Raw genomic sequence first — 20,451 nt, 5'->3', positions numbered from 1 at the left:
CGGAAGAGGCTTCGTGCCCCAAATAACGATGGCTGAAAGCCCGCTGCGCCGGCGTGAACGTTTCTGACGGCTTCCTCGCCATGCGATCCCCGTTCCTCCCTCCCTCTCAGGCTTCAGAGCTATTTCAAATGACGCCTTACTATATAAGAGGAAAAAAACCCTGAAAAGAACCGCAGAAATGATTAACGCGGTACTTCACAAGGTTTATAAATATTATCCAAAATGGAAAGCAGGCTTGAAGGAGAATTTATTGAATAACCCTTCAGGACTTCGTAGCGACAGCCTCAGAAGGAATAGGGGGCTTCGCAGCTAGTGCGCAAGGTTATTTTCGGCAACGAGTGGGAAGGCCGTTGGGTGTTCTGTTGCTATGGGAACAGGTGCTTTGAGGTTTTTGTGACTCAAGCGAAACCTGTCGCGGATTGTGACAGCAAGTAAGACGGGAGTTCTGTAGTCGTTCTAAAACAGGGTTGCTTGCCCGCAATGCTCCCTCTAAGCTGTGGAGTCTTGTGAGTAAAAATTCTACTTTGTGAGCTGCTGGCATCGAAGTTGTGAGCAAGTGATTTGCCTACTGCATTAGTTTGCTCTGGAGCAGTGTTCCCTCTAAGCTGAGTTAGTGTGAGCTATCTTAGCTTTTCAGCCTCCGGCTCTCACATTTTTGTCTTAGCACAGGAAGGAGGGCTCCAGACGGAGCCATCCTTTCTGAGCTAAGACAAAAATGTGTGAGCTGGAGGCTAAAAAACTGTGAGCTAGCTCACACTAACTCAGCTTAGAGGGAACACTGGTTGCCAGCCTCCAGGTAGGAGATCAGGGGAGAAGCTGAGCGAACAATCAAAACTATACAAACAACCATGATATAATTACTAAGATTATTTTATGGGAATTTTTATAATTTTTAATTAAAATTTCCATAAAATAATATCTTAGTCATTATATCGCTGTTGCAGTTTTTATTGGTTGTTCAGCCTCCAGGTGGGGCCTGGAGATCTCCCGCTTTTACAACTGATCTCCAGCTGACAGAGATCAGCTCCCCTGGAGAAAATGGCTGCTTTGGACAGTGGAGGCTATGATTATACCTGTGCGTGGCTCCCCCTCCCGCAGCAGCTGTTCTGTGGCAGAATTCCAAAGGTGCCCACAGGAACAGAAAAGGTTGAGAACCACTGGGTTAGTGGAATGACAGTGTCACATTTGAGTTCTTAAAAGAACTTTCTGGAATCAAATGTTACCGTTTTGGACTTTAGGGATAACTTTCCATTTATCTGAATGCTGAACTTAATAGAAATGTGGTCACTGTTCCCAACTGGTGCCACAACCTCTACATCTCTCACCCAGGTCTTCTTGAACCCTAAGTCCAAGATCATTACCCCTCTCTCTAGTTGGCTTTTGTGACCAGCTGCTCCAGTGCAGTCATTAATGATGTCTTGAAAATCCCATTCCTGAAGTCCAGGTTTACACAATGTGAGGCTAGTTGAAGTCTCTCAGTATCACATTACCTGCTTTATGCAAGTCGTACTTCCTTCACCACCTCAAGATCACCCTCAAGGGTTTGATCAGGTGGGCAGCAATGCTCCCTCTAAGCTATGGAGTCTTGTGAGGAAAAATTGTGCCTTGTGAGCTACTGGCATTAAAGTTGTGATTTGGCTACTGCATGGTTTATTCTGGAGCCATCCTTCCTGAGCCAAGACAAAAATGTGTGAGCTGGAGACTAAAAAACTGTGAGCTAGCTCTCACTAACTCAGCTTAGAGGGAACACTGGTGGGTAGTAGTATACCCCCACCTTAAGTAACCCTTTGGGCTAAGCATCCATCCATTGCCCCCGTTTTCGAACTTATTTGATTCTACACATCCTCGTTGTTATATAATTTCTCACTCCCTTGCTCCAGTTCCCTTCCTTGGTGGTACAAGATGGCACCATCAAATGGTTGTAATTGATTTTCCTAATAAAATGGATATACTAATGTCATACCCCAGGGGTGTCAAACATATGGCCCGCAGGCCAGAACCGACCCTTGCAGGGCTCTTATCTGGACCGTGAGCAACTTGCCCACATGGGGGGGCATAACTCACTGTGGGCCCGGTTTCCAGTCCTACATGGGGGTCAGCCAGCAGGGCAAGGGGAGGCCACTGTGGCCACGTCTGGTAAAGTGATTTGGGCTGCAGGGTATTTGAAGGGTTGGGTGGCGGCAGCAGCATTGGGGAAGTCTGGCTGTCCCCTTCCCAAGCAGACCTATGGCTGGGCCTAAACTGGTCTCAAAGAAGTGGGAGGGACCACCAGGGGGTTTTGCTCTGTGCCGCTGGGACCTCCTCACCTAGCCGTGGGGGATCACTTTGTCTCTGCTCCATTTCGCCACTCCACATGCCTGCCCAATGTGAGCAGAGCCCACATGCACCTAGGCCAGCTTTTTTTGGAGTTCAGGTCAGCCACGTCAATTGTCGAGCTCGGGAGCAGCAGCGGCGAAATGAGGCGGCTGGGGGGTAAGTTCAGCCACCCATCTCAGTCCTCGGGGTATGGATTAATGGCCTGGACTTGCAGAGGCCCGAGTTGGCGGGTGGGGGCTGAGGAGCCTGGGCAAAGTGGCATGGGGGGCCATCAGGCTGCTTTGGCATGGACATGGCTGCATGACTAACAGCACTGGCATCCTGGGTTTAGGGGCGAGGGCAGATGCTGGGGTGAGCCAGGGGCCGAGGGCAGCAAGGGGAGGGAAAGCCTCGGCATGAAGAGTGGCTGTTTGGTGTAGTGTTTGGTGTAGTGGTTGAGCAAAGTGGCATGGGGGGCCATCAGGAGATTCAGCAGTCAAGATCACTGTGTGCGCCCCTTCTCCCCTGCCTCTCATGGGGATATGCAGCACTTTGCTGGGCTGTGGAGGTGTGGTATGAGCTCCACTCCTTCCATCACCTTCCAGGGACTGGGTGGGCTGCTTTGGCATGGACATGGCTGCATGACTAACAGCAGTGGCATCCTGGGTTTAGGGGCGAGGGCAGGTGCTGGGGTGAGCCAGGGGCTGAGGGCAGCAAGGGGAGGGAAAGCCTCGGCGTGAAGAGTGGCTGTTTAGGTCACTATACGATATCTCCTCTCCCCGCACCGTGCCCCTGTGGAGCACGCGGACCAGTTTGAACTGGCTGCAGCAGCCTGAACTGTGGCACCGGCCGCTGGGGTAGTGAGGCTGGGGTGTGGAAGCAGCTACCGCAAGCTGGGGACACACACACACACTGCTGACTGTGGTAGACTGGTGGGGTGGGGGAGCCCAATGGAAAGTGAGGAGGCCAGGATTGCTGTGTGCTCCGTAGTCTCGCAGGCCTTATTGGTCCTGCGGCTGGCAGCTTTCTTTCAGGGGGCTGCTAGGAGCGCAGGTGAGAAGCGGCAGTTGGGACCACTGGGCAGGCTCATCCTTTTTGTGAGCTGGTGGCAGGGAACAGAGGAGTCACTGCGGAGGCCAGGAGCCGGGTCACAGCGGCAGGATGTGGCTAACAGCAGGGGGGAGGGTTTGATGGTGAGGGAACTGGGAGAGCCGGAGAGGTTCCTCGCGGGGGGTCACTGGCAGGGACTTCGTTTCAGCAGCGGTTGACCCAAATGGCTTGGGGGAGGGCCCCTGTGGTGTGCACAAGGAGCAGATGCAACGAGCCCTGGGGCCCCAATTGGCCTCCACGACATGCAGCTCCATTCTAGGGTGCTTGATCTTAATGTAGTCAGCTGGGCCACCTGGTTCCTTGCCAGATCTCGGATGGATGGGGTGGACACGGCAGCTACGCAGGGGGTGCCGGGGACGACAAGGTTTTGTCTCTCTCCCCTCATCTAGAGGAGAAACAGCTTGCTTGTTCAGCTGCAAAATGGATAGATAGGTAGTCAGGAAGACAGATAGCACGAGGAGCTCTGATTAAGCTGGGGAATTTTTTGGCTGCATCCTGAAGACTTTACATTTTTTTCCCCCTGGAAGATCTCAGAAAGTCAATATATCAAAACTGATTTGTCTTTGAGGCATGTTTCTGTTTTGAGTTAAAAAATAATAATCATTAATTGGGTTTGCCTGTGGCCTTTATACAGTTTATATCTCTGGTATCTTGCATTACACTTTATGGCACACATGACCTGGCCCATTTATGTCAAATCTGGCCCTCATAACAAATGAGTTTGACACCCCGGTCGTAACCCAACGTGACCAGGAGAAAGCTCCATCCCAAAGAACAAAGCTATGCCAGCAGCAGGTTATTCACAAGACTAGTTTAATTAGATACCCATAAGATCTGGGCTTCTTTATTACAAAAAAAAAGGTGGATGGGGGAGAATCAAGGGGGAATAGAACGAGCCACAGCTAATATGTCAGTCTTTCACTACTAGCTTACCCGCCAAGATACACCACCTAGGATAGGGGGTTAATTTTTACATGCAGACACATTTCTTTATATAAAAAAAAAAACGGGGCACGCACATACAGGAAAACACAAAACAGTCTTAAAAACAGCATGAATGGGCATACAAAAGAAGAGTCATATTTTTAGTTTTTCCCCCCTCCCAAGAGGGGTTTTTTTTCTAGAAAATAATAATGTGATTCTCGATGCCAGGGGATTCACAGAGCACCCCTGCCAGAACTCATCCCCTTTTGTGCTTCCCGTCATGGAGGCAGATCTCTGCGTAATGCCGACGTAAGGACAAAGTGAAGCGACGTTAACTGTGGTGTTGTTCTGCTATGTAGTAACTGGTGGAGTCCCAACATCCTGCTGGTAGATAGTGGAGATATCCGTCTGGAGGAGGAGGTGGGGGGGCACCCCTGGAGAGGCACCGAGACCTTCTCTCGTTGGTGGCCAGCCGGGCAATGGGACTCCCGCCCAGCAGGCTCTCCCCTCAGGCCTCCGGGCACTACACACAGCTTACTGACAGTGGCTCTTCTGTCCCCCTCGTCGGAGTGGTGCGAACGGGTGATCTCCGGATGGTCAAAGCCACTTCGTGCTCCGTCAAGTGAAATTAAACGTGGAGTTTTCAGGAAAGCGGAAGAGGTCAGGGATTAAAACCAAGGTTGATGTAGAAGAGGAAAGGTCCCCTTTATCGGGTCTGTTCAACTGTAAGGAGACACAAATGAGTTAAGTGGGGCATGCTTGGGGGTTATTATAGATGTTTTGGGGGGTTCTGAGCATCCTTCCCCACCACACCTCAGACCTTAAGAGTCACAGAGCTGGAAGGGACCTCCAGGGTCATCTAGTCCAACCCCCTGCACAATGCAGGAAATTCACAAATACCTCCTCCTCCCCTGCACAGGGTTCACTCCTCCCCCTTCTGCAAGTAACATTTCTCACTACACCAGCAGGCTGTTTGCGGTATTCTTCCATGGTTCGCTTTGCAAATCCACCCAAAGCTGAAGACAATCCTGCTTACTTAGCCAGCTATCCCTCCCCCGCCGCTGCCCCAGGCCTGGCTTTCCGACTCAAGCCCACCATTGCTGCACATCCACTCTTTCACTGTCCCAAAAATTCACACTGCCGCAACTCACTGTAAGAAGAGATGTCGATCTCATCGGGCAGCTCACTGATGTTCACCTCAAAGCGGTCCTGCACTTCGTTCAGGATCTTGGCATCGTTCTCATCCGACACAAAAGTGATGGCCAGGCCCTTTGTGCCGAAGCGCCCGGCACGAGCCACCTGCGGAGCATCCGCAAAGAAAAACGGAGATGGGACCGGGTACTTTCCCCTGCCATCCTGGCTCTGAGCCCCCACGAAGGGGGACAGGGCTTCAAAATTCCTGCTCCGCCTCAGACGACTGCTAAGACGCTGGGACACATCCAAACCCACCAAGGCCAGAACGTTGCTGCTCAGGGCTTGAAAGAGACATCAGAACATCTCAGAGACTCTAGTCTGAAGCAAACTCATCAGCGCAACACGGGGGTCTCTGCCCCCTTCTCCTCACCCAACTCGACCCCCAACTCTGGAGCCCGTTCTCCGGCTTGCCTGCCTCACTCACCCGGTGCAGGTAGGTATCCGAATCCTCCGGCATGTCGTAGTTGAAGGCAATGTTGACTCGCTCAATGTCCATGCCACGGCCAAAGAGATTGGTGGCCACCAAGATACGGCGCTGGAAATCCTTGAACTGTTGGTAACGTGACAACCTGCAAGACCCGGGAAGAGTTTAAGACAACATCCTTTGCTCACGATGGAGTGCCTTCACCATCTGGCAAAAGCACCAACCTCCGCTTAAGGGACAGCCAAGAGGCTACTGCGGGGGGGCCATCGCTCAGGGCTTCGAGAAGCATCACTGAAGGAGTCAGAGACTCTAGTCTGAGCAAACTCATCACAGCAAGTGAGCCCCCCTCAGTGAACCGCCTGCTCCAGGTCCCGGCTTGGGGCTTTTCCTCACCTCTCCTCCTGGGGCATCCCCCTGTGTATGGCAATGGCCGGGAAGTTCTGCTCCACCAGAAGCTGAGCCAATGCTATGCAGCGCTGCACGGACTTCACAAAGATCACCACCTGGATGGGGAAGGGAACGGACGGTCACATCCACGCAACAGCTTGGGGAGCCTCTGGGTGTTATGCCTGAGGATGCCCCTCTCCTGCGCAGTCCTTCTCCGAGAGGATCACGAGCAGACATCAAGAGCAACTCCCAAGGCCACTCTGTGCAGGCAGTTCAGGTGCTGGTCAAGCTTCACCTCCGCCCTTTTGGGCTCTAACCAGGAAGCCCAGTCACAACGCTTAAGAAATTCACGGGCCCTCCTGCTTGCTGCTTCCACTGGTGATCAGACGTGGCGTCACTTCTTAAAACTCTAAGTCACAGAACTGTATGATAGCCATGATCACACAAGTCTACCCAGTGCCATCTCTCCAAGCCAGTAGCCGTGAACACTTCTGCACCCTTCAAGACCCACTGAAACTGGCAGCCGTCGCCAACTGGGTAGGTCAACCGGCCGCCCCGGCAAAAAGGCCGCTTTTCAATAGGAGTGGACCCACTCAGTTCTTTCCAAATCATTTGAAATGCAGGGACCGCTTATCTAGATCCTAACCCACTCCCCCCCCCCAACTACCTCTACAGCAACTGGCACTGGTGGGGTTGTGCCCTGCTTTATTTTACAGTTCACACCCTTGTGGTTGATGGGAGAAGCCACAAAGAAGACACCAATTTGCCATTTTGTGCCAGCTTAAAAAGGCCTCTAGAGAGTTAATGCCACCTTTTCCCCCTCCCTACATTCAACCAAATTAACCTTCTGGTTTTCAGAGCAGCAGAAAAGAAAAGGCTGCCCAGTTCCAGCGAAATCTGTTCTACACCTCCAGTTGCAACGCCCCCCCCCCCCGGGTCCCTGAAGCAACGGGTGTCTACTCCCGCGGAGGCACCTGGTTGAATTCCAGCACATCGAGCAGGTCAAAGAGCTTGCGGTTCTTCTCGTTGTCTTTCAATTTGACATAGTACTGCTGCAGCCCGTGCAGCGTCAGCTTGGTCTCGTCGTCCACGAAGATCTCCATGGGCTGAGGAGCAAACCCAGGGCCGGTTAGACCAGGACAGAGCTGACCTGGGCTCGGAGGGAGGGGGACAAAGCAGCACAAGCGCGCACAGGAGCGTCTCTCACTCGCTTGCAAACGCACCCCTTGCCCTACAATACGCACACATCCACCCCCACCCCCCCGATCTTAGAGCCCTTCAGAAAAAGAGGAAAAGCAGAGATGGCCTACCCCATTCGCCTCTCGAGTCAAACAGCCAAGAGCTTTCATGCAAGGCATCCCGGGAAGCAGTGCTCTTCCCATTCAGCTAAGACCTCCTCAGGCAAAGCACGCTGGGATAAAGGGCCAATGCCGCCAATGGTCAAGTCTTCCCCTCTTTGCCCAGGGCTAACCTATCAGCCAGTCTGAAGGCCAGGCTATGAGTTTTAAAAACACGGGAGACATCTTCTCCCACAAAGCCTAACAGGGAAACTTGGGTCCCCCCACCTTCCTCACTGCCTTCCTTTTTTTTTTGCCCAACCTGGACTCAACATACCAAAACACTCACAGAAGAAACAGACCGGTTGTCTATACGAAAGCTCCAGCCACCTTAACTATACTCTCCCTCTGACCTTCCCAACAAGCACTGGGACTCCTCCAGAGTCCCACAACACCTTCCCCACACCACATCCCCCAGCATGCACTGGGCTCCCAGGTTAACTGCCTAGTGACCTGGTCTCTGGTGTCTGACTGCCTCAAAAGACATGGGGGGGGGGGAGCAGAAAGGAAACGGCCTCTCCTGACCCCGCCCACCCAAGCAAACGAAAGCCGCTGCTTCTGATCAGGCCTCCTCTTCCCAGGAACTCCTGCCTCCAGGTAACCCCAAAGTCTCACCATTTGACTAACTGGGCATATTCCTACACCCACGTTACACAAAGTGACGACAACCACCTTTCCCTATCGCGTGAGCTGGCAGCTTCCCCTCCCACATTGGGGGCCCTGTCATTAAAAACAATCCCTTTCCCCGAGGAGGGTGGCGGGAAAAGAAAGGGATAACAAGCTCAGAAAGAAAACGAAATTGTTTTTGCCAGTTCAGAAGAAAAAAAGGATAAAACTTCTCCTCCGGATCGCCAGGCATCTGCTCCACTGGCTGCTGCCGCTCTCTCGGATCTCTCGCGAGGAGTCCTTCGCCGCAGGTCTCCGGAGTGCCAGCCAGGGTGGGCGGGGAGGGCAACAAGGGCAGGAACGTGTACGTGCGGGCGGCCAAGTGCGTGCACCTGATGAGTGCGTGGCGGTGAGGAAACGAGAGCTACATCTGCCTGGGGGCGCGTGGGCCAGGATCTTCTGAACATGCGTGTTGTGGGGGCCGGGATCTTCGGAACACGGTGCCACCGGGTAGATGGATCCACGCAGAGGGAGTTCAGGGAAACAGGATGGCAGGAGAGGCGCGGTGAATTCTGCGCCGCCTGCCAGGTGTGGAAGGCACCAGAGGATCCTTCTGGGATGGATCCCCCCGCAACAGTGTGGACGATCTCTAAGCTAAGCGTGCCGGCTGGGCAGACCCAGGTTACGGTCTGAGCACTCTCCAGCCCTATCGGGAGAGGCCTGTCGTTCGTGTGTGTGGGTATGGCTGGCTAGTGTCACCCGAATGATCTTCCGGAAAGTGTGTGCCCTACGAGTGCCTGAAAGGGATCGGGGGAGGCAACGGGCAGCAGCGATGCGGCCCGGTGCACTGTAGACAAGGGTGGCGTCCTATGCTCCACGCCCCTGCTCCTTCCCTGGATGGGGAGGGAGGGAGGCTGGCCGGCTGGCCAGGTGGATAAAGAAGGTAGAAGGGATTTAATTACGTCTTGCATGAATTTGCGGCACACGGGGCGGATTTCCTTGCTGAGAGTGGCACTGAACATCATGACCTGCTTTTCGTGCAGGGTCATGCGGAAGATCTCCTGGACATCCCGGCGCATATCTGTAAAGGGGGGAAGAAAAGGACAAAGAGATCAGAACTCAAAAGGATCTTCTCTTCTTTCCTACTCCCAGGCTTTGCCTCCATAAACAAAGTCATTGGGAGCGGTAGGCAGAAACAGCAGCCGAGACTATTCTTTAAAGCATATATGACTGTACCCCACAACTGTCTCTTATGGGAACATGCTTCAAAGAGGGCTTCCTCCAGCATGGCCCTGCCTACTGGGGAGGGGAAGGGTGGAGAAGGGTCACTTCTGCTCCAAAAGGCAAAGTCAACAAGAACGCTGCGATACCCTCTCAGTGTCACCTGATGGCACTGGTATTTCTGGCCACTGTGTGACACAGAGTGTTGGACTGGATGGGCCTTTGGCCTGATCCAACATTGGCGTCTCTTATGTTCTTATGTCTTAATCCCAGCTGGAAGAGCTGTACTGTAGCTAGAAGCGTAAGACTCATCCCAGCAGAACTTTAGAAGCCAACAAGATTTCTAGGGCATCAGCTTTTGAGAGTCACAGCTGTCTCTTCATCAGCTACCCATAACTGTATCTAATCCGTGATGAGAGCAAGGAGTACTTTGTGTGGCCTGATGCAGCAATTTTGAGTTCCAAAGAATGCACAACCCTGTTACGGAGCTTTTTTGGGGGGGCCTGGACCACTTTAAGAAAGGCTGGCTGGTCTAGCCTGCATCATTCTCCTTAGTGAGGCTGGAAAGGACAGACTCCCAGAAACAACAGCAGCACCTTCCAAAAGCTAGTCTCCCGGTGGTGGGGAACCAAAAGCACCACCCAGCCAAGAAAGGAGAGACCGAACTCCCAAACACAAAGGGACATTCCATTAAAGAAAGTCTGGCTGGTCTAGCCTGCATCATTCTCCTTAGTGAGGCTGAAAAGGACAGACTCCCAGAAACAGCAGCAGCACCTTCCAAAAGCTAATCTCCCGGTGGTGTGAACCAAAAGCACCACCCTGCCAAGAAAGGAGAGAGCGAACTCCCAAACACAAAGGGACATTCCAGCAGTACAGAAAACTGAAGCTGCCCCACCTGTCCGGAAAAAGCTGCCACCGGCCATTTTGCCCATGGAACGCCGCCTCCCGAGAGGCCAGCTCTCAGCTGCCCTCCACACCTCTGCCTGCCTCTCAAGGGCCGGGCTCTCGGCCCCAACTCACCGAGCTGTTCGAGCATCTTGTCGCATTCGTCCAGGATGAAATGCTTGATGTGCTTGAGGTTGAGGCTCTTGTTGCGGGCCAAGGCCAGGATGCGGCCCGGGGTCCCCACCACAATGTGGGGGCAGTTCTTCTTCAGCACCTCCTCGTCCTTCTTGATGGACAGGCCTCCAAAGAACACAGACACCTGGGCGGGGCAAGCAAAAAGGGAAGAATGAGGCAGCCGAACAGGACCATTCAGCTGAACAAGAAGGGGAAGCAGCTCCTTACAAGACCGCTTCAGCTCCCAGCACTGACCAGACCCATCCCATCCCGGGGAGGGCGACGGCCAGATGCAATTCATAACAAAGAGGGGGAAGAATGAGATAGAGAAAAAAGCAACACTTTTTCTATGAGGCTACCCCCACTATGCCAAACTGGCAAACTGCATCAGGCAAAAACCTGAACTCATTGCACAAAGTCTGGCAGCCAGGATAGAGAAACAGCCCGATGGCAAACCAGGCACTGAACGAGCCAAAAAAAAAAAGTGGGAAGGATGTGATATTACGGTATTGTTAATTGTCACGGAAACAGGCTGAGCCCTTTCCTTCATTCGTACACTGGGACTCCCACTGACTCCCTCCCCCAAGTTCGCTTCCCTCGGCCACTTTTCATGCTGATTCTGCTCCTGCCAGGTAGCTGTTCCCTTCCCGGACCTACCTGTCCCGTGACCGGCTCCAGCTGCTGTAGTGTAGCGAGAACAAAGACGGCGGTCTTGCCCATGCCCGACTTGGCCTGGCAGAGGACGTCCATGCCCAGGATGGCCTGCGGGATGCACTCGTGTTGTACTGCGTTTGAGAATGGAAACGAAGTCAGCATCTTCGCCACTGCTGCAGGGACACCCCCCCCAGCCCTTGCATTCAAGCTCCCTCCCCAATAGCTTCTTAAAGTATCATCTTCCACAGACCTATGAGCTTTTACCTTCTGAGGGGTGCTCAAAGCCACAGTCAACAATGGCACGCAGCAGCTCTGGCTTCAGCAAAAAATCGCGAAACCCAGAACTGTGGATGGAGACATAGGAGCCCTTGACGTCCTTCTTGGACGGGACGTCCACCCCGTCTCCCGCTGCCTGATTTTCAACCTCATCGTCCTCGTAATCCAAGAGCTCGTTGTCAACGTCATTCTCGGTCATGGTGATCGATGCCTCTCTTGACGAACTGAGAAGAGTGGTGTGGAAATGAGACTCAAGGGGAAGGGGGGACGAACTCTCCTGATTCAAAAGAAATCAAACCAGGGTATATTAAATAGACAGTAAAAAGAGGGGGGAAAGCTCTTTCTCCTGCAGTGAAAAAGCACCAGGAGAGAATCTTTCTGCCTTCATGCAGAAGTGTTTGAGCCCATCACAGACAGGACGTCTTACTCAAAGAAAACTGAGAGGATAACTTCACTTCATATAGCACTCCTTAAAAGGCATGCATCACTTGTTAAGGAGCATTAACATGTTAAGAACTATGGCCAACATAAGAAGAAGAGGGATGCTGGATGAGACCAAAGGTCCTTCAAACCAGCATTCAGCTGCCTCTAGGGAGCCCATTCACAGGATGAATGCAACAGTATCCCCCCCCCGTGCTGCCCAACAATTGATATAAAGAGACACTAGAAGGAGCAGTGGATGGCTAGTAGCCACTGTGATTAGAGAAATGTGAAATAACCCATCACTGTCTGCTTCCATTAACACAAGCACAGCATGGATAATGTGCGGAAAAAACCTTTCCACCCTACGTAAAATACATGTATTTATTACAAACATTTAAAAGCATCTCAGGGCCCAACATGAGCCTCAAAATAAAGTAAAAAGTAACATGTGTCCAAGAGAAAACAATAGCGACCTAACACATTTCAACGCAATTGGCACCTTATCAGAGCCAACACTTCACACCTAGACTTTTTGGACCAAAACTGGGGAAGGCACACAATAGCAATATCATGCAACTCGTGTGCATCTTTGTTTGACACAAGGCTAGATCCTAGGAGGCCTCACATAAAGAATTTTTCTTGTGCGTTTTGATTTCTTTTTGAACAGTCTTCTTTTGGTCCCATATCTACTTGTGTATTGTCTTTTGATTGTAACAAGAGCCTATTTGTACCTTCTATTGTTTGACCTCTGAGGAAGGCCCAATTGTCTCGAAATGTGTTAGGTCACTATTGTTTTCTCTTGGACACACGTTACTTTTTACTTTATTTTGAGGCTCATGTTGGGCCCCGAGATGCTTTTAAATGTCTTTGTAATAAATACATGTCTTTTTATGTACAACTAGTTTGTATTTTATTTTTGATTTTGGCCCTGCTTTTGCTTTCTAACTTACCTTTCAGGCAGTGTTCCGTCTAAGCTTAGTGTGAGCTAGCTCACAGTTTTTTAGCCTCCGGCTCACACACTTTTGTCTTTGCTCAGGAAGGAGGGCTCCAGAGCAAACTGATTTATGCAGTAGCCAAATGGCTCGCTCGCAACTTTAATGCCAGCAGCTCACAAAGTAGAATTTTTGCTCACAAGACTCCACAGCTTAGAGGGAGCACTGCTTTCAGGTACTTGATTCAATTCTGTTGGGGTGTTTCCCCCCTCCCTTTTCTCTATCCACCCTATGTGTACCACATCTTGGCAGAATCACATCCTTGCGCCCACTGTTTAAATAGGAAAAAAAGCAGGACACCAGCATCCTTGCATAGCTTAAATCCCACAGAAGCCTGCAGAGGGACCAAGAGTTATGCACAAGCTCCAAACAGGCAACATGATGGGGGAAGGCTTAAATCTGCAAGTGTACAAAATCGCTGGCTGATTATTCCCACCCACCCCCCAAAAAAACGCTAAGTTCTGGCGCAGCTGTTCTTGAAAAAGAGCAGTTTCTGTCAGAGCTCTTTCAGCCCCACCTACTTCACAGGGTGTCTGTTGTGGGGAGGGGGGAAGGGAAAGGAGCTTGTAAGCCGCTCTGAGACACCTTTGGGTAGTGAAGGGCGGGGTATAAATCCAATCTCCTCCTCTTCTTCTTGGCTCTTCACAACCCATGAAGGTCTAGAGAAGCACCACCACTCCAATCTAAGCAAACACCTCAAAACTAAGGAAACTGAGGGTTGGAGGGGGACAGGACTTAGTGAAACAGAGCCAGATTTCTCACTTCCCTATCCATGCAGATGACCCCAACTCCCTGCTTAATGCATCCAATCAACAGCAGGAAAATTTTTCATGAAGGAAACAAGGGTGTGTTGGACTCTGATACCTGTGAAAGTTTCAGGCAGTTTTATTGCATTGTATGCAATATAACGTTTTACTCCATTCTCTACGGTTTGTAATACACCATGGGTCTCAGCAAACAGCAGCAGACTAGGAAATCAAACTGCTTCACAGCAAGGGAAAATAACGAGGGGTCGAGTAGCACTAAATTGCATTCCACGTCTATCACCAAGACCTCCCTGTTTCTGAGATGGCTCCCATACCCAATTTCTTACAGGATGTTGGTCAAGAGGGGTGGGATGGAAGGCAGCAAGCAGCAGTTCAGAAACACTGATTCCAAACTCCTTCCACATCGCTCTCCCCTCCCAAGAACAAAAATCAGAATACAGCAGGGAGGTCAACAAAGGACTCCTCATCCGCAACTCCTAGTACCTTCCCAGGCCGATTCAGGAGCAGCTTTTCCTTCTTACCTATATAATCCCACCCACTCCTCAAGGAACATCACTCCACTACGCAAGTTAGCTACTCTAATCCCTTTAGTTTTAGGGAGTATAGTGCGAGGATTATTGAAAACTCAAGTGTGTGAAAGGATTTGTCTTCCAAGAAAAACAGACAGGCATCGTTCACATACACCCACAGACCCCGGAGAACATTTTACCTGAAAATTAACAGTCACACCTACTTCGGCCTACCATTCATTGCGCTGCATGTGTCCATTCCAACAGACCCGACAGTCCCCAGATCCCCATCATGACACACATCCAACTTAGCTTTCCATCTAAGTTGCGGGGAAGGATGCAAAAATACCCTTCCAAGGCATGAACTCGAAACGCCATTCAGACAGACGGTGCAAACCCCTGCATCGCGTGATTCCCCACTAAAAGCGATGTACACGATGCCTTTGCAGCTCCATCTTCCCCTCCCAGAGGCTGCAAGAGCTCCACCACACCTCCCTCCCTAAGTGATCGCCCCTCTGCCCCCAATTTCGTTATGTATTCGAGGTCGCTCTGCTGGAAAGATGGGAGGGCACGTAGCCCCCGGTAACGACCCCTCTAAGTTTCTGGCTTCGCCACCCCTTTCTGGCTAAAGGGGAAAGCGAGCGTTAGCTCTCCCTAAACAGCCGCCTACGGAAGGCCCAGAAAGCCGAACAACGTCGATGTTCCTGGATTACGAACAAAGCAAGGGGGCGAAGCAGCCCACAAAGAGCCGGGCGCCATCTTGGCTCCCATTACTCAGAGCTACAACGGCGGGGAGGCCCCCACCCCCTCTTCCAAGTCGATTTTGGAGCACCCGGACGGGGGAATGACCCTCCCATACACTAACCATCGGAGAGGGAATCGCTTATAGAATTTATATATCCCCGTTCACGGGGCGGATGGCTGAAGAAACTGCGGATAGGGAGACGATTACGAGCGAGCATCTTACCTTCTGCAAGGGGGAGGGGCCACGCGACTACTCCAAGCGACGGCCACAGCAGAAAGCGCGCAGCTTCCGGGTGGGAGGGGCGGGCCGGAGGTCGGAAAACGGCTCCGCCGTGAGGACCCCGCGGGCTTCTGGGACCGCCTGCCTATACCAGAGCCTGATTAGAATAAAATAAGAGTATCAAAGAGATCTGCTGAAGAAGCTAATTAAAAACAAAACAAGAACCACCTCTGGATTCAACTCGGCCTCGCAAAGGTCGGAACTCCGGCGTGTAGCGGATATTTGGGGGAGGCGGTTGCAATAGACACCCTGCTGGCAGCGACTAGGCGTCTCTCAGGCCTAGGATAGGCCGCTTTCAAATAATTTTGCGGCAGTAATACGTAGCCTTGACAGATTGGTTTCCATACGGGCCATGGTCTCTGAACAGCGGCGTTATAGGCCGAAATCCATGAGGTGCGGTTTCCCCCTGCATTCTGTGCACAGGGCAACGTACGCCTGCTGCGTTTCTGTACATCAGGCGGCTGTTAAAAAGGCACAGGAGGCCCGCTAGGAAAAAATGTGGCAACCCAAGGGGAATCTTCTGCACAAGTCCCTTCAGCAGTTTGGAACATTTCGGTCTTGAAGACTTTGTTTGTTATAAAACTGTGATTTGCAAGGAGAAACCGCTGCTGATGGGAAGACGGACTATTTAACACCCCTTGCACAGTTTTCCTACTGAGAATTGCTCTCTTGCCCTGTTGCTTTTATCCCCACTTAGGGAAGTTTGCATGTGCCTGTACATCTGTGTGAATTTCAGGACCTTTGGCATCTCTTTTTTTACAAATTATTCCCTGTAACTGCCTGAAGAACCCATTCATGTATCTGATGAGGCAGCCTCTAGGCAACAATAAACCTATTTATCTTAAGGTGCCAAAGGAGTCCTTTATATTTTTAGGTTGCCAGCTTTTGTACCAGCCCTGCGCCTGTGTCTTTAATAGTGGCTAAACATGACAAGAATAGCAGGTAAGGTTTCTCTGGTAGGGATATATTGTAAACCTTTAACCTAAATTTCTTCAGCATGCTGCTGTTGGAGCAGGGGCAGTAACAGTTTCCCCATTATGTGATGCCTTTTGCAGCCTCACAAAGCTGTGTTCCTCATTCAAACCTCAAGCCATGGTTCTCTCAGCTCCCTCTGTACATACAGTGATAACAACATGAGGGTAGTTACAGAATTATTTTGAAGATGACTGAGATCATGTATGTGACGCACTTTGAACACAGGAATGTGCTTTATTAATGCTAAGAGCACAAGCCAGCACTTTGAAAGGTAAGCACCTTTAAGGTCCATTTATTCCAGTGCAAGCTTAATGTGCACAGTTAACTCAATGGCAATTTAAAACACATTTGGTTACCTCAGCCCTCAGGGTTGGCAAATCCCCAGCCTCCCAAACGTTGACACTTCTGGGGCATAGCTTGATGATGATGTCACACTGAATAGCATCAGGTGGGGTAGCCTTGTTGGTCTGAAGTGGCAGAACAAAGTCTGAGTCCAGTGGCTCCTTTAAGACCAACAAAGTTTTATTCACGGTATAAGCTTTCGTGTGCAAGCTCACTTCTGATGCCGCTGAACAGCAGTAATGGTAGTACTTCCATACCGCTGCACTTTAGATGGTAACTGCATGTTTGTAGTCACACAGTCCTGTGATTCTTGAAGAGATTCACCGCCACGGAAGTTAGATCTGTGCCAAACATAAAATGCCCTTGAGCTGTTAAAACCAGACAAATGCCTCGTGTCCTCATACCATGACCATCATCAAGCAAGCACAGAAGTCCTAAAAGAAGCCCTAAATCACACATGGGCTGATAGCCCCGGGATTTCAACCTGTTGGCCAGATAATTAGCCTCCTGTCATGACCTGTGGGCTTTAGAGGCCATGGGTTCATTCTGTCTTTCCCTGTTTTGCCAGGGTTTTTGCCCCCTGTGGCCTTTCTAAGCCCTCGGGGTGACTTCTTTTGCATTTGGACTTCTTAATAGTGGATAATTTTTCTCAGTAGGGAGAAGGGACTAGGCTTTTCCTGCCATGTTTGGACTCAGAATTGAACCTTGCCTATTCTGGAGGGGAAATTGTAATCAATCCCAAGCAGGTATCTGGGGTAACTTTATTTTTTAAAAACCCTCTTTCCCAGAAGCTTGGTTAGTGAGTGTTTGTTGGAGTCATTCAGTGAGGTGGTTGCTATGGGTGGGTGGCAGATTGTGCTTTAGGGTTGCCAGCCTCCAGTTGGTAGCTGGAGATCTCCTGGGATTATAACTGATCTTCAGGCAACAGAGATCAGTTCATCTGGAGGAAACCACCACGTTGGAAGGCGGACTTTATGGCATTATACCCTGCTGAGGTCCCTCCCCTCTAGGGATGCCAGCCTCCAGGTGGAACCTGGGGATCCCCTGGAATAACAGCTCATCTCCAGGCTACAGAGATCAGTTCCTCTGGAGAAAATGGATGTTTTGGAAGGTGGACTCTATAGCAGTGTACCCCTGTTCTCGCCAAACTGTTTTTCAGGAAAGCAGGCAGGGCCTTTGCCCAGTGGAGACTGAGGCTGACATTTGGCTTCCATCTGCACACAGCTGCTGCCAGAGGAATGGAAAAGCTGGAAGCCTCCCTGAGGTGCAGGCCTCATGCCAAGGACTGCTGGGAGCCTCCCTGAGGTGCAGGCCTCATGCCAAGGACTGAAGCAAGTATGGCTGTTTTGGTGGATGGTGACTGATTGCTAATATGGCTCTCTGTGATCCCCCCCTTCCAGAGCAAGTACCACTGGTCTAGCTGAATCTGGCATCCTGGCATCTCCACCAGCCACAAGAATACCATCTTCTTAACTGACAGGGACCCTGGGTGTGAATATGTGCCTCTTCAGGCAACTGTTGTTTATTTATTTAGGACATTTTTTATGCTGCCTCTCCAGAGCATTGCACAATGAAACTGTCCCTGTGTGAAAAATATGTCAGCACTACTAATTTGTAGCCTTTGAGGTTCAGCTCCTTCCTATCCAACATAAAACCAGTTTCTGCACCTTTCAACTTAAGCTTCTTCCATAAAAACCAGCAAAACATGTACTATCCTTTCTTACTAAAAAACCATTGGCATCCATACAAGCACAAGTCTTGGCTACCGGCTCCACCCTTTAATTACTGGACTGCACTAATATCCCGGAGAATCCAACAGTCCGGCCCCACAGTTGTATAATCATCACTTTCCCGCCATGTTAACCATATGTAACTTTATTCATCATGATCAGATATGCCTGTTTGAACATCCAGTTGTAGATCAACAAAGCTGGGACAGAAGCAAAGATTAAGCAAAAATATCAGGGTACTGCTGAAGCTGAGCAAACAGAGAGCCACGTTTTCAGGACACGTAGACACACCAGCAGGAAACAAGGGGCACACCTGGAACCACGCGATTTCCTAGTCACACCTCTTCATGCCATGGGGTGGAGTAGTGCCGCAGACACAGAAGTGCAGAACGGTGATATGGAAAGGAATAGACCCAATTTGCTAGGAATCAGCTACGGGAACCTCTCTAAAATCAGCTAGAGTTGGGGAGTACAGAACTAGCTGGGCAGAGACAGGTACTTAGGTGCAGATTTGAAGAAGACGGAGGGGGAGGAGGAAGAGTCTGGATTTATACCTAGGGTTGCCAGCCTCCAGGTTGTAACCACCCTCAGGCCTGTATCCCAGGGGAGGACAGGATATAAATCAAAAAAATAAATAAGAGTGCCTCAGGCCTGTATCCCAGTGGAGAATGGGATATAAACCAAATAAATAGATAAATAAGAGTGCCTCAGGCCACCACACGTCAGCATTTTAAATGACTTAAAAATAGTGGTGGCATTCTCATGGTCACCGTGAGGACAGTATAACATCTAGTTTGACCCATAGACAGATAATTGGGGGCTGATATTCTGGGGAGGCCTGTCAAATTCAATCTCTAGGGTTGAGGAGATTTGCCATAGTGAGAGGATGGTGGGAGATGTAGGCCAGTGAGGTGTCCCAGGCAACCAAGCAGTAACTGCAGGGCGAGTCAGTGAGTTTCCTAGATAGCAAAGCGGTAGTTGGCGTGTAGCTGAGGCTGTACATCCCAAACGTGGGTGAGAAGTTGGCGCAGGACTCGATCTTTGCCCCGGGCTTGTCCTCCTTGCATGGCCTGCAGTTTCTTGCGCGTCTGGGCCTCCACCTCAGCAGACAGGTTTCCTTGTGAGCCAAGAGCCTAGAAGGGGGGGTGGGGGAAGCAAGGTCATTCCAAAACAGTGCTAGGTAGTAGAGTTAGTGGTCCAGTAAGGAAGTAGCGTACGTGGAAGACAAAGTGCAATGAAATATGGGGGAAAGTTACATAAATACATGTAGCATAAAGATATACCGTAATTAAGGATCATTTACGTTGATTTTATTTTTCTTTTCTCCTTGCCTATTTATGAATTCTATCCTGAAATTATAGCAGTTCCTAAAAGGATGACTACCTTTCCCCCTATTTCCCTGCCTGGAGAAAGCGAAAGTAATCTATTCAGAAGTACACACATATGAAAACTGCTATCTCAGTACCTGGGTGGACTGTATGGCATTGTACCATGCTCCCTCCCCAAACCCCACCCTTTCCGGGATCCACCCCCAAAGTCTCCAGACCTGGCAACCCTATTTATACCCCACCTTTCACTACCCAAAGGAGTCTCAGGGGGGCTTACAATCCCTTTCCCTCCTCACAACAGACACCCTGTGAAGTAGGTGGGGCTGAGAGAGCTCTGAGAGAACTGCTGGTGAGAGAACAGCTCTGAGAGAGCCATGACTGACCCAAGGTCACACCAGCAGCTGCACGTGAAGGAGTGGTGAATCAAACCCATTTCTCCCAGATTAAAGTCCACGCTCCTAACCACTACACCAAACTGGGGCAAGGGAGAGTGTTCAGGGTATAGGGTTTTTTGTTTGTTTTAAAGACAACGTCTCGGGTTGGAGTGTACATCTGCAACAGATATACACTTATGCCACTGCCTTATATCAAGTCAGGCCATTGGTCCACCTATATCAGCATTGTATACATGGACTGGCAGTAGTTTTCCATGGTTTCAAGCAGAAAAGGGTCTTTCTCAATACCAGCTTTAACAGTTTAACTGAAGACACCCAGGGAAATGCTGATCACCACTTTGGGGTCAAGAAGCAATTCTTCTCCAGGCCGGTTTGGCCGGAGATCCTGGAGGGTTTTTTTTCCATCTGGGTTTGGCTGGAGATCCTGGAGGGGTTTTTTTCCATCTGGGCATGGAACAGGGGTCCCTAGGGGTGGGGGG

General features: G+C 50.6%; 1 protein-coding gene across 1 annotated transcript; it reads right to left on the bottom strand.

The window, feature by feature from the left end:
* Nucleotides 1-4,220: 4,220 nt before the first annotated feature.
* DDX39B (DEAD-box helicase 39B) lies at nucleotides 4,221-11,764 on the bottom strand. Its single transcript, XM_015422525.1, has 9 exons — nucleotides 11,476-11,764; nucleotides 11,215-11,342; nucleotides 10,519-10,777; nucleotides 9,240-9,358; nucleotides 7,309-7,440; nucleotides 6,341-6,450; nucleotides 5,948-6,092; nucleotides 5,481-5,628; nucleotides 4,221-5,052 (listed from the first exon to the last, which is right to left on the bottom strand). The coding sequence occupies exons 1-9, from the start codon at nucleotides 11,684-11,686 to the stop codon at nucleotides 5,036-5,038; spliced, it is 1,269 nt and encodes a 422-aa protein (XP_015278011.1). The 5' UTR covers nucleotides 11,687-11,764; the 3' UTR covers nucleotides 4,221-5,035.
* Between the last annotated feature and the right edge of the window lie 8,687 nt (nucleotides 11,765-20,451).

This window comes from Gekko japonicus, unplaced genomic scaffold (genome assembly GCF_001447785.1).
Source record: "Gekko japonicus isolate JY-2015 unplaced genomic scaffold, Gekko_japonicus_V1.1 scaffold1152, whole genome shotgun sequence".
Lineage (NCBI taxonomy): Eukaryota > Metazoa > Chordata > Lepidosauria > Squamata > Gekkonidae > Gekko > Gekko japonicus.
Note: the sequence above shows the minus strand (reverse complement) of the source record. Positions and strands in the feature narration are given on the sequence as shown.

Excerpts from the sequence above, each read along its gene's own strand:
- DDX39B (XM_015422525.1), bottom strand. The coding sequence starts at position 11,686 with ATGACCGAGAATGACGTTGACAACGAGCTCTTGGATTACGAGGACGAT. Across the intron at positions 9,359-10,518 it reads CAAGATGCTCGAACAGCTCG|ATATGCGCCGGGATGTCCAG; the intron begins GTGAGTTGGGGC and ends CCCCCTTTACAG. Across the intron at positions 7,441-9,239 it reads GCCGCAAATTCATGCAAGAC|CCCATGGAGATCTTCGTGGA; the intron begins GTAATTAAATCC and ends TTTGCTCCTCAG.